General features: G+C 44.7%; 1 protein-coding gene across 1 annotated transcript; it reads right to left on the bottom strand.

The window, feature by feature from the left end:
• Window positions 1-621: 621 nt before the first annotated feature.
• On the bottom strand, window positions 622-13,701 carry PEG10 (paternally expressed 10). The gene is given in 3 exon segments (XM_043588900.1): window positions 622-5,822; window positions 5,825-7,029; window positions 13,464-13,701. Coding segments are annotated over 3 exon segments (2,382 nt in total). The 5' UTR covers window positions 13,469-13,701; the 3' UTR covers window positions 622-4,650.
• Window positions 13,702-13,743: the final 42 nt, after the last annotated feature.

The following is a 13,743-nucleotide window of genomic DNA, read 5'->3' as shown; positions in this document are numbered from 1 at the left end:
TGACTTTCATGATCACTGTTAATGTTAATTGGTATTTTAAAAATCCATGTGTTCATTTCCCATCTTATTATTACCTTATTATTCATCTCCATTTTATTTCATTAGTATGTCTTCCTTTCAGTCCTTAATGATTTTATAATTTTTCTATTAATAAATATCAAGTATTCCATGAGGGATTCATATTAAAAGTTTATTTTCTTAATAGAACACCATTATGTGGCTTTATACGTTAAAGTTTTGCATCTTAATGTTTTTATATTACATTCATAAAGCATTAATGGTGGTGCTTTATTTTTACTTTATATGTTAAAGTTTTGCATCTGGGAATAATTTAGTTGATTTCCTGGAGTATTCTGGGTAATTGATACTGGGTTGTTTAATGTGTTCTTTATACGACCCCCCCACTTCCAAACTTACCCCCACCTTCCCTCTAGGCTCCCAGACCCTCCCCCTTGCCCCACCCCCATTGCTTCACCCTCCCCTCTCCTTTCCTCCCCTCACCCTCTCCACTTCCCCACCCCCATTGCCCTACCCTCCCATCTCCCTTCCTCCCCCTCCCCCACTCCACACCCTCACCCTGTTCCTTTAATGTCGGTGGACGCTGAAATGATCAGGACACAGTTTGCACTTAACCACTAAATCTTTATTAATTGAATTTTTATTATAACATCAATACAATATTAGTAAATAGAGAGAAATACAGCAATAAAATGGGGAAGGGTAGGGAGGTGGTAGGGAGAGGAGGCAGGGGTAAGTAGGAGGGCCACTGACAGGGGCATCATCACTTTCCGGTAACTTCCATAAATATTTACCTTCCATCATTACCAGTTTCATTCCAGCAAGAATTTTTCAAAGAGTACCTACTCATCCTGTAACTCTCCAAAGGCTTTGCTCACAATCTGGACCCCTGGAGTTAACACCCAGGGCAAAGAGCCTCTTCTAAATGATTTATCTAATCATCTTTGAACTTTTTCCCACTAGAGTTTTGTCCATGTCCAATCTGCCCTAAATAGGTTGATCTCTCTGCAGGTCCCTCTGAGTTTATTTGAAATCTTTAAGGGTAACAATCATAGGGTAAAGGATCACAAGTAAGTACACATGTCCACTTATAGAGTTATCTAATACATAATATCATGCTAACTTTTAAACTAACCCCACCCACTTAAGATTACTTAATAGTCCCTCCCACCCTAAAATACTTATCATTATATATATCCCCTATTACTTAAATGATTACATAAAGAAATAAAAACAACGCAATTTCCACAGACCAATTCAATCGATCGTTTTCTACAATCCGAGACAACAAAGAACTTTCAACCCCACTAGGTGTTCATTCTTTAGATAAACGGTTCCCACCCAGCTCTTCATCACGGCAGGTGATCCTTCATTTTTGTCCGGGTCTTTCCAGCAGTGTTCTCTGTTGCCAATCTTGGAACTGCATCTGATGTTCGATGTCTGTGGTGGATGACAACCAGATCAATCCAGGAGCCCAAGAGGTACCTGCAAACTTAAAAACAAATCCAGACCACACGACACAGATGTGCCCTCTTTATCCATTGTGCCACCTTGCATGATTGAATCAAACTAATTCTCTGTTTTCCAGCATCCAATACAAATACCTCATTGCTCAAACTAAATTGACCCTTCAGAAATGTATGTAAACTTCCTCCATCTCAATGTCCTAGTGTGATGACCTTCACTAGTTCTCTCCAGGGTCGCCCAACAATGGGAGCTCATATCTTCTTCTTCCTTGATTTCATGAACACTGACAATTTGGGTCAAAAGTTAATCACGTTTGCCAATTTGTTTCAAAAAGGTCGACTACCGGCTTTGCTTAATAACGCTGATATGCTGATTTATTTATGTCCTTTATGCTTTATTTTGCTCCCTTTCTAACTCCCTTAGAGATTTAATTCCTTTGCTCTTTCCTTTCTAATGAATAAAGGCATTTTTGTGGGAAAAATGCCAAAAAAAAGTGTCCAATTAACATAATCAACAGCAACAAAATAAATTCAGTGAAAGGAAACTTATTAAATCCTGATACTATAGAATAAATTTGAAATTACTTATTCTTAACACCTACATTTATAGATAGTATAATAGAGAGTATATATAGCAATAAAGCATAGTACACACTGCCCAAAGTTTTCCACAAGCTTTACTAAACAGCCAAATGTGCGTCAGGGTCTTCATCCCCATCACCATGCTCTCCCTGACCGCTGCTTTCGTTGGTCAACATCTCCAGACGTTTGCTTGCAGTGATGGCAAATGTCCGTGTGCACATGCCACAGGGCTGCAGACAAATGACCTACTTCTAGGTCCTCTGCAGCTTGAAGATCAATTGACAACTGTAAGTTTGACACAAAACAACTTGAATCAAATGTATGGATGATGGATTGATCTGAGGTAAACTGAAGTGACGCTTCAAAATAGTCCAGAAGCACAAACGCACCATTTTAAAAGTAATTACTCTAATACACATGGGTGACTGACAAGCTTTCTGATTCCACTGAAGGGGGGGGGGGGGAGGAAACGTTTTTGGAATTAACTAGCCAATTAGTTATCTTCTTTGGATTTGTAGATCTTTTTGTGTGACTTGTTAAAGGCCCAATTGATAAAACTGAACTTGTATATGTTAAAATAGAAGATTGAAGGTTAACGGGATGAACCACTATACAAATACTCCAGTTCTGAGGACTCTCATTCACAGTGTTGTAAGAGAAGTTCACAGTAAAATATTTTATACTATGTTAACTTATCCATTTTAATTAGTTTAACAGTAAGAATTGGATAGAACTTTGTAATTCAATGGAAATAACTTCTGAAAGCAGTCACCACTTTAAAACACTGTTAAAAGACACCACTAACCTACAGCTAAAACTTTTAAGTATTTAAACATGCAAGAATGGGGGGGGGACGATAATGAATGTATGAAAGATGATGTGGATGAAAAATGAAACTTCACCGTTGGACTCCTCTTCATGATAAGCAACTGGAAATATATACCACACGGTCTACTGCTCAAACTGTGTTTTGGCAATTGGACGTTGTGTATTGAAACACATGCCCCTCGAAGCCTGCCTCTTTCTCCTCCGTGCATGGCAGCAAAATGGAGTCTCAGCAACCAGGCAGGAAAGATGACACGAATCCTGCAGCAGGGTTAATGGCAGTAGTAAAGAATTAAACAGAAAGAGAAAGGTTAGACAAACAGTTCAAGGTAGTAGCAAAAGACCAGGCTAAAGAAGTCAGGCAGTCCCAGGTTAGCACAAAGCATCCAGGAGACTAGACGTCATCACCAGACTGAAGACAACGCTTGTGTTGTCCGTTACTTTGAGTCATTTGAGTTGCTTCGAGGCCTTTCATTCATTGGCAGCTTATTATCCTCTCCATCCCCTAGAGGGGACCGCTTTCTGTTGTGTGAACTCTTGATCCTTTTAAAGTGGTTACCCATCAGGTCACTCTCTGGATTTAAAGCTCACAAAAGAAGTCTGTATCTTCAAGGCCATGTCCAGTGCCTCAATCCCTCTTCTTCAAAGATATCCCTCGCAGGCATAGGAGTGTGGGTCTGGGTGCTAAATTCGTGTCCCCTCTCTAAGCATCCTAATGCTATAGTCTAGTGAGGGGACTGCTGATGAAATGCCCAGATGCAAATGGAGGCAGACACATGGAGAGATGCTTCCAAGACTTCAGATGAGGCTCTTCCAGCCAGTTAACACCACCCGTGAAATTTCTTCTGATGGACAAGTTGGTAGCATTAACTCAGAGTCTCTTAAGAGGTGGGTATGGGTTAAGAATCCTTTTGATTTGCTGCTACTCATTAACCCTCGTGCGTGACCAAAACGTAATCACCAACAGTCTCTAATTACCGGGTTTAACACTTCATGGAAGCCATTACTGGCATGATGATGGTAAGGTGTTGTGAGAAAGCCAGAGTTCTTGGGTACATGTGATTTGCACCAGGGTGTGAAGGCACACTCTAAACATGCCAGAGTCCCTTCTGAGAGAGCACTTCCTTCTGAGGCCTGAGGTGTTGCTGTTGCAGGGGGTTTGCCTGCTCCTGGGAGAACCAGTCTCGTTGCTGCTCCTTGAGAATTAACGGAACCATGAATGTGGAGTCTGAAGATGGTGAAGTTTCTAAGGGTGCAGCAAAAAGATCACGGAAGCCGTTTTACACTGCACCAACAATTCTGGCTTCCTTAATAAGGCGTCGGTCCTCCAATGATGTAAAGAGGGTACCGAAACTGCAAGAAAAGTCATGTCCTCCTCCTCCTCCTCTGTATCTCCCCCTCCATAGAGAAATCAGCATTTCCTGTGTTTGCATCAGCTTCTCTGTAAATGTTAAAGGTGGAATCTGGCAGCCTATTAATTCAGATGGTGACAGAGATTTCAACGAATTTTCGTTACATTGGCAGTTACGGTGGAAAACCGAGAGATAATTTGTTGGTAAATGCTCTGTCGCTCTTTTGGTGCTTTTCAGGATGTGTGCCCGTCCAGGGTGGCCCTGACCTTTCTGTAGCCGTTTCAGAGAGGACCGTGCCTCAGGTTTGGCCTGAAGACGCAGTAGCCCAATTTGGCACACAGTCATTGGTTGAGAAGCTGAACAGGAGTAAATCTGAGGGCAGAGATCTGGAAGGACACGACAAGTGTTTACATGGTGCTGTAAGACGGCGGCGGCGGCGGAGGCGGCGGCGGCGGCGGCGGCTGCGGCGGCGGATACTGGGGTACCGGAGGCTGGCGGTACCAATGCGGATTCCAGGTGATCATCACGGGGACATAGAGCGATCGCCCGTGTCCGTCTCGCCCCACCGGGTACCAGGCGAATCCTACCGGGTAGGTCGGGTACGTGGCATAGGTGGGGTACGTTTGGTATCCAGGTATCTGAGGTACGTATTCAGTATACGTCGCCAGGTGAGCCTGGTCATCCAAATTTGGAATAGAGAGTCGAGGATACTGATTCTGGATGGTGAAGTTGTTGGGAGCTCGGCAGTCGTAGGAAACTTGCAGTTTCCACCCCCTTTTCACCTGGAGAACTTGGGCTCCGTTGGGGGCGATCGTTGGGGTGATCAGCCCATCTTTCACATTTCTGGCCACGAAATCTCGCAGAGCTGCCATTTCAGGCTCGGACAGCGAGTACACGTGTCCGCTGGGGATACTGTGTGCTCCAGGGATCATCTCTATGGTCGGGTCAACCAGGCGGTGATCTGGGTAGACGTTTTCATCCACCGGAGTGTACACGTTCTGGACATAGTAGTACCTCACTGGTTGGTAAACTCTGTATCCATCCACCGGGTAGTAGAAAGACGGCTGCGCTGGTGGGGGGAGCGACGGTGGTATCGGAGAGTACATCCGGCAGTGGTATCGGCAATATTCAGAATCAAAGACGATAGATCGGGTGCTCCACGTGATGTTGGGGTCGTGTGTGCTCAGCCAGCGCACCCCGAGGACAACGGGGAAGAACGGAGACTGAGTCACGTCGAATGACAGCACCTCGCGGTGATCTCCCAGGTCAACGATCAGGTCGTGCGTTTCGTGGACAACGGGGCCCGATGCTATGGGACGTCCGTCAATTGCTTCCACAAGTATCGGCCAGTCCTTGACTCTCAGAGGAATCCCATTTTGGGCAACGTACTCGTGATCGATGAAGTTGCCAGAAGCACCAGAATCGATCATGGCTCGGACGAACAGGGTGTGTCTGCCCGGGAGATGAATCTGGAGCATCACTTGCAAGTGTGGAGATGAAGCATCATCTTGTGGGGACCTTATTAATTCTGGCCCGGTCGCTGAAGGTCCCTCTACAGCGGGGCCGGGGAGTTTCCCGCCGGCGAAGCCTTTGAGGCCTTGGCAGGACAGTTGTCGGCGTAGTGACCTCCATTCCCACAGTAGAGGCAAAGGTTCAGCTTTCTGCGTCGTTCCTTTTCTTCCTGGGTCAGGCGCATGCGGGCACCTCCCACAGGCTCGGTGGGATCTACCTGGTGGTGGCTGGTGATGTGCGGCAGAACGAGCGCGCGCGGCGGGGAGCGAGGCTTGCGCGCCGCGGCCGCTCTGGCCAGCCTCCTCTCGATGTGGATGCACTGGCCTATCAGTGCGGACAGTGACTTGGCCACTTCAAGGCGCGACAGCTCCGCCTGGATGTGGTCGCTGAGGCCCTCGTGGTACTGGTCAATCAGGGCGGGCTCATTCCAATCCAGGTCCTGGGCAATCATTTGGAAGGCGTTGGAATAGTCGATGACTGACCCCATGCCTTGGCGCAGACGTCTGATCTTGCGTTTGGCAGCCTCCCGCCTCTGAGGGTCTTCAAAGACGTGCTTCATCTCGGTCATGAAGGCTGGGTAGTTGTGCATCAGGTAGTGGGATCGCTCCAGCTTCGCGGAGGCCCAGCGGGCGGCACGGCCGGTCATCATGCTGGTCACGAAGCAGACGCGGACGCGATCGACTGAGAAATCTCGGGTGCTCTTTTCCATGAAGAGCTGGCACTGGGCCATGAAAGGGACCAGCATGTCTGGGTTGCCGTCAAACTTCTCGGGAAGGTCATCTGGGCACTCTTCCTCTATGGGAGTGGGCGGGGCAGCGGCTGCTGCAGCACCTCGGAGCTCGAGGTCATCCTCCTCATCCTGAGGGGCGGGCTCCACTTGCTCACGGAGGGAGGTGTTCTCCTCCGTGAGTTTCTGCACCTGGTTCTGCAGGTTGTTGTTCTCCTCTGACTGCTTCATGACCTTCTCTCTGAGGTTGTTGATCTCTTCAGAGAGATCGTCCCGCCTTCGTTCGGCCAGGTTGGGGATGTACTGGCCTCTTTGGCCGCTGCGCGAGGAGGAAGAAGAAGAAGAGGAGGAGGAGCAGGAGGAAGAGGAGGAGGAAGGGCCGTTGGGGGGAGGAGGAGGAGGAGGAGGTGGGCAGTCGGGCCCCAGGGTGAGAGTTGGAGTGGGAGGAGACCTCCCAGGTGCAGCTTCGCTCCTGTGGGGATGGAGGCCTGGGTCCTGGCCTCCTCTTCCACCCTTTCTTCTTTTTGTTTTCAAAAGCTTTTTGTTTCTGTAAAGGAAGACAAAAGCATAAATTTAACATGTACATTCAAAGCAGCACATTACAAAAAAGAATTTAGCATTTAGAGTGTCCACCAAAATACTTTAAATACATGAGTACTTAAAGTATGCACCAAAATACTTTAAATACATGAGTATTTAAAGTATCCACCAAAAATACTTCAAATACATGAGTATTTAAAGTATCCACCAAAAATACTTTAAATACATGAGTATTTAAAGTATCCACCAAAAATACTTCAAATACATGAGTATTTAAAGTATCTCTTTCCCTACTTGTTTACATCAGTAATTAGTAAAGAAATGCAAACCTTGAAAAGGGGAGAAAGAAATTAATCAATTAAACAAAGCATAACAAAAAGCACCCCATTTTTTAAAAATCCAAATGACCTTTTCCTCCTCAAATGTCACCTGTTCATTATGACTCAACAACACATAACTATATCAACAGCAAGCTTACCTTCACCGACTAGAAAAGAACACTGAGACATTGTAAACAAACAACCCTGTATCAAGAGAGCACAGCAAAAACCTCTCAAGTCAAAGACCCAGCCAGAATAAAACCACAAAGTAAAGCCAAAATGATTAACTGTTATTAGACAAGTTACCTGAAACACAGCTAATATTCCAGCTAATAGGGAACCAAAAAAAAAAAAAAAAGGTGGGGGCTTAAAATCACAATGCCTATATTCATCAACTCTGGGGGAAGGGGGCACTTTGGCCAACTGTCATGTGGTCTACCTCCATGCAGAAGGTAAATGATTATCAAAACAAACAACAACAACTGCCACAAAACCCACAGGATTATCTAAATTACTTTTCTGACCACGATTTGACTTCCCAAAGAGAATTCCCTGTGGGACAGAAGTGGCACTGAGCAGCAACATGTGTATATCAGTTTCCCTCCTTATTATGCGATCAATCAACAAATATTAATTGATGCCTCTTAGGAGGAGCTGAGCTATCAAATTGGACACTCAAAAACTTACAGTATAGATTTAATTAAACAATGCAGATAAGGCACAGTGTGAATATTTAATAACTGTTAGTTATGACATTTTAATAGTTATTAAAGTTATTAATAATAAAAGTTATTGATAGTTATTAATAAAGTTATTAATAAGAAAATAGAAATGTAACGTTCTGTGTAAAGAGACTAAGATTAAAACAGGGAGGGGCTGCAACTATAGCAACCTAAGCATACATTTTCCACCTAAATTTTTAAGTTATTTTTGTATATACCGTAGGTTGAACAAATCCAGGGCCTCATTTGACTTTCAGGTCACCAGTTTGCAATTTCTGGTTTTTAAACAAAATTTGTCAGCACAGTCCCACCAAAAAGTTTGTAATTTAGAGCAGGATAGGGCTGCACTCCTAGGTGGTGAGTGGATATATGGCACATGGGGGGGCTGGGGGATTAAAGGTCCTAATTATGGGTATGGGGACAATAAATCACACCTAAAATAAATGATCCAACAGTGCCTATGTACTTCCTAAAAATAGGGCTAAGTGCATTTAGAGTAATTTTTTTAATAACTTTACAATGAGCATTAAATTCTCATATCTGGACAACTTTAGAAAAGTGCTTAAAAGTTTAAAAATATAATATACAAAGCAGGCAGACTGCCTATTCACTACAATTTTAACTTGGCAGTCCTGGCCACCTTTTCCTCTCTGACTCATCAAGGCAAAATGGACACTAAATTAATTATATTATTTACAACCCACAAAGATAAACATGTGTTATTCAAAGAAGTTAGGTGAAAAATAGCTAACATTTAAATCAATAGGGCATAAAAAAAAAAAAACAACAACGTGATAATCAAAAATGATGGCTGTACACTTCAGCCTTGACCCTGGGTGTAGAGAAATACCCTTTCCTTCCTCTTCCTTAAGACCCCTCATAATCCTTTAGGCCCCTCCTCTGCCCTCCCCCGCCCTACTCCAAGGAGTGGCTATACAGCAAGCAGAATCTCCCCCCAAGCAGAATCTTTAAGAGACAGAATTACTGTGCCATTTTAATAGTTTTAATTGACATTTAAGATTAAATATTCTAAATAGTCTAAAAATGTAGAAAAACTAGAAGATGCAATACATCATAACCTGTGACACTGTTTCATTTCCAACTCCTTGGAGATAACTGTATTGGTGACACTCAGAATATAAGGTTACAAAATAGTGGACTTTTTATTTACAAAATTAAGAGTTTTAGTGTCCCATTAAATAACAACTAATAAGCACAAGTCAGGTGACTCGGGTGCCACTTCTGTCATCCAGACAATACTTTCAAAATTCTGGAAAGGCATTCAGAGCATGGCCTGGCGCTGCCTGACCCAGGTCAGGAAGGTTAACAACCTACATGTCAATCACAGTCACTGAGATGAGTTTTATTGAGGCCCAGATCTGATGGGTTTTAATATCTGCAAAACACAATAATAGGACAGATATAACAACATGTTCAGAAATCAGCAATCATTGTATTGTTTAGGGAATCAGAAGATCAATAAGGGTTTAAAATTCAAATGCTTTTAGTAGACAGGAAGGTACCATAAAAGTGAAAAGGACCTGAAGTTAAGACAGTAAGGAGGAGGCTGTGACTGTAATTTGGGGATGCATGCCCCCCCCTCCCCAACGACATTCAATTCTTTAAAAAAAATTGTATTCCAGTGCTGGTCAAACAAATTAAGGGTCTTATTTGGCCTGCAAGGTCACCAGTTTGAGACCCCTGACCTTTACCAAGATCAGGTTTCAGGTGCCCACCTCTGGGGTTTTAAATTTTGGGGTGGGGTTCTATATCCTAAAGGAGATGACTGTCCAGAGAAGAGCGGTTTCAACTTTAAAAGTGATAGGATAGTGGGCAGGCAGGTTAACATTTGTGTAAATAAAGTTTTAAAATATTTAAACAGTAACTAGAGCACCAGTTAACACAGAAACAGGAGCATTATGACTTGATTTGAATTACAGAACTATGGCTCTTTAAACCCCCCTTATGAGGGGCTGGACTGGGGAGGTGCAGTCAGGTTTTAGGAAAACCTGAAAGGATACATAGCATAGAGCCGAGCCACATGGGACAGATGTCACCTTTACATATGAAAAAGAATTAATTGCTAGTCTATATAGGAATAAAATGCATTTAATTCATTTCTGACTATTCAGGATGACTTCTAAAAACTTCCGTTCCCCAAACATATCAAAGAGTAATAGTGGCCCAAAACTGTCACACATTAAACACCTCATTAGGAAATAACACTTCATTAAGCAACTCTTAATTGCTTTACATTTTCAAAAGTCCCAATTTCTTTTTTAGTACTCTGTGTACTATTTGTGAAATGCAAATTATATTAATATGCACATTTTTACCATTGTTTTGAACTTTAAAAAAATGCAGACACAGAATTTCCTAAGAGGAGTTGGGGGGAGGGGAGGGTCAGGGTGGCAAGGTGGGCATGGGGACTTACTGAAAGCTGTAATTATAAGTATGTATAAAAGTATCAAGATAAATGAGGTTTTAAAATTTCTTCATTTAGTTAGAAACATAAACATGGTACATATGAATAAAAGTAAGGCATAAATTGGTTTAATAAAAAAGTTTAACAATGCCAGCTAAAATGTTCAACTATGTTCAAAATGTTTTTACATTATACAAATTTTAAATGAAAATTATGTACCACCAGTAAGTAATCCACTCACCCCAAATTTAAATATTTAAACAGTTTTTGCTTTTTATTTTAAAAAAGCTAATTCTTCTGAATATTTTAAATTAAAATAGTTTTTTTATTATAATTACAGCTTACATTATTGGAGTTTAAAGTATATATATATATGTACACATACATACACGCTTTTTTTTTTTTTTAAAGATCCTATTAAGTGTGAGAAATAAGGCTAGCAATGCCTTGGACAATCCAGCACAGCAAAGCACCATAGAAAAAAAACCAGAAAACACCTGCAGACACCAAAGAAGGCACTGAATAAACCAATTTACTCTGGTCATTTAACACATATTTAATGAATGCCTACCATGTGCCAGGCACAATTAATAAATATGCAGGCAAGTTAGTCAGGGCTAATACCCTAGGGTTCCAAGAAAAAAAAAAACCTAGCTTCACAGGCATACACATAAACACCTCATCCTTGCTCCAAGGCCAACAATGCCAATAAGCCACTAAACTCCTAGGAAACACAGTTCAAATTGTTCCTTATTTTGTATCCACCAAAGAATCCTATTCCAGTAAGCCACCATAAATGCCCATTAGTGTCTTAAAAAAACCTTGAAAGTATTTAAAACAACTTATTTCTCATTTATAGTAAAAACATTTAGCTGGATTGCCCTTAGAGGCACCAGCCATGTATGCTCAGAAGCACCTTTCATAACCCACTGTCAAGTTTAAATTGTGGATTATGTTATTTAATATATGCAAAGCACTTGTAAAAAGTGCTTGTAAATTCCAGGTATAATTATCATTGTTGCTAATTGTTCTTGTTTATTGCTCTTATATTTATTAGACACTGCTGGATAAAAAGCAAAACCGGCGCCACAGAAACCGCAGAAGGGAGGGGCTGTGCAGCCAGGCTCAGGCAGTGAAGGCAGTACGCAGGCGCAGAGGAGGTGGGCCTGATGGGAGGGGCTGGGGGCTCACACTGCGCAGGCGCAGGCGGGTTCCGGGGAGGCGGGGCCGTAGGCCAGCTCAGAAGAGGCTGGCTCAGGGAGGGGCCAAGCTTTGGAGAGGCGGGGTCTGAGCAAGCCACCTCAGAGGAGGCGGGCCTAGGGAGGGAGGTTTCAGGGGGGTGCCACCTCAGAGGAGGTGGGCTCACAGGGGGAGGTGGGGTCTGGGGGAGCCACCTCAGAGGAGAAGGGCTCAGGGAGAGGCGGGGCCTGGGGGAGTGGCCTCAGGGGAGGGCTCAGAGAGAGGCGGGGCCTGGGGGAGCGGCCTCAAAGGAGGCGGGCTCACGGGGAGGCGGGGCCTGGGGGACAGGCCTCAGAGGAGGCGGGCTCAGGGAGAGGCGGGGTCTGGGGGGAGACACCCAGAGGAGGAGGCTAGGGAGGGGCGGGGTTGGGGAGAAATGGTCTAGAAGGCGCGCTCTAGGAAGGCGCGCTGCAGAGGAGGCGCGCACTGAGTAGGCGCTGGGAGGCGCTAAGCCCGCTCTGAGCAGATACTGCAGAGAAGGCGCGCTAGAATGGGCGGGGCAGGTCTGAGACTGGCTGTTTGCCTCTCCCACGATCCCCCCTTCCCAAAACCCCTCCCACCAGCCTCCAACAGCCAGATTCATTTCATGCAACAAGAGCAATCATCCCCAGATCCAACCCCCCCCCCCCCCCCGCCGCCCATACTAAGCAAACCAACAGTTTCCACAAACTGTTGCTGGACGCCCATTCGCGCCACCACTACAACTACACTGCCACTTCAATCAAGCGCAACTAGGCAAGGCAGCTCGCTCTGCCACCACCAAAAGATTCCCTTTTACACTCAAGTCAGCGCCCCTCCACTCCACTGCTATAGCAGGAATGGTGTGGGCAGAATGTTAAACACTAATTTTTGCCCGGGGCTCCATTTTGTGTAACAGCACCATCATGCAGACAACCGTCCTGCAGAAAAACATAGTGGGAGCCATTCCAAAAGGTGTGTTAGAGACAAAGGGTGGGGTCCCCCTCCAAGAAGACGGAGTAATCTTACTCTACAGCTCTTGTCCCTTTTTAGCAGGTTTCTTTATAGCATAAAACAGTGCAGCTTGTATATCTCTGCAGCTGTTATTACTTTGTAGCGCATTTTAGGTGTAAATTCTCTGCAGCTCATGTACCTCTGCAGTTCCTGTGCCTTGTAACACAATGAAGCGCTGTTGTAGTGCTAATGGTATCATTTTTGTAGCGCTAATCTTCTGCAGCTCAGATTTTGTAGCGCATTTAAAGCGCAAATCAATCATCAGTCTGCAGCTCATATATTGCTGCAGTCCATAATGGTTTGTAAGCGCATTGAAGCGTCCATCCATCTGTAGCGCATCTGACGCGCTTATCAGTTTGTAGCGCATTGAAGCACCCATCAGCTAGTAGCGCATTTGAAGCGCCAGTCTACAGCGCATTTGAAGCGCTTATCAGTTTATAGCGCATTGAAGCGCCAATTAGTTTGTAGCGCCTATCACTATGTAGCGCATTTGAAGAACAAATTGCAAATTGGTCTGTAGCTCTTATCCGTCTGCAGCTCATGTTTGTCCGCAGCTCATGTCTGTCTACACCTCTTATCTGGACTTGGGTCCTGGAAATCAAAGCCCTGAAGGCTTGGTTTCTCTCTCCACTCTGTTTTGGGGTACAGCCAGTGAAGGCGTGACAAGATTTTCGTGGAGACACTTAGGGGCACTACTCTATCTCCCGCAGCTCCCGAAAAGGACAGGGAATGAATGTGATCTTAAAAAAAGAAACATCCTCACCGCATACTCACCACGCGAGGACTCCTCTGCGAAGACAGGAGGACGGGGTCCCACACCTGTGCCAGGCGTGGGTTCCGCTGGGTGCTCCGCAGCCCGGAGTGGCCCCGGACGCGAGCCCGCTCAGCGGACCTTTCGCAAGGCTCGGTGGACCCTCTTCGCTGTTCTCCCCAGGTCGTAGTCAGGTTTCTTCGACACACACCAACCGAAGTTGAAGCGCGTGTACCGGGAGCGCCGACCGGGAGCCTTATATAGGCTGAACAGAGGAGGGGGGCGCCAAATC

Source organism: Prionailurus bengalensis, chromosome A2 (assembly GCF_016509475.1).
Source record: "Prionailurus bengalensis isolate Pbe53 chromosome A2, Fcat_Pben_1.1_paternal_pri, whole genome shotgun sequence".
NCBI lineage: Eukaryota > Metazoa > Chordata > Mammalia > Carnivora > Felidae > Prionailurus > Prionailurus bengalensis.
Note: the sequence above shows the minus strand (reverse complement) of the source record. Positions and strands in the feature narration are given on the sequence as shown.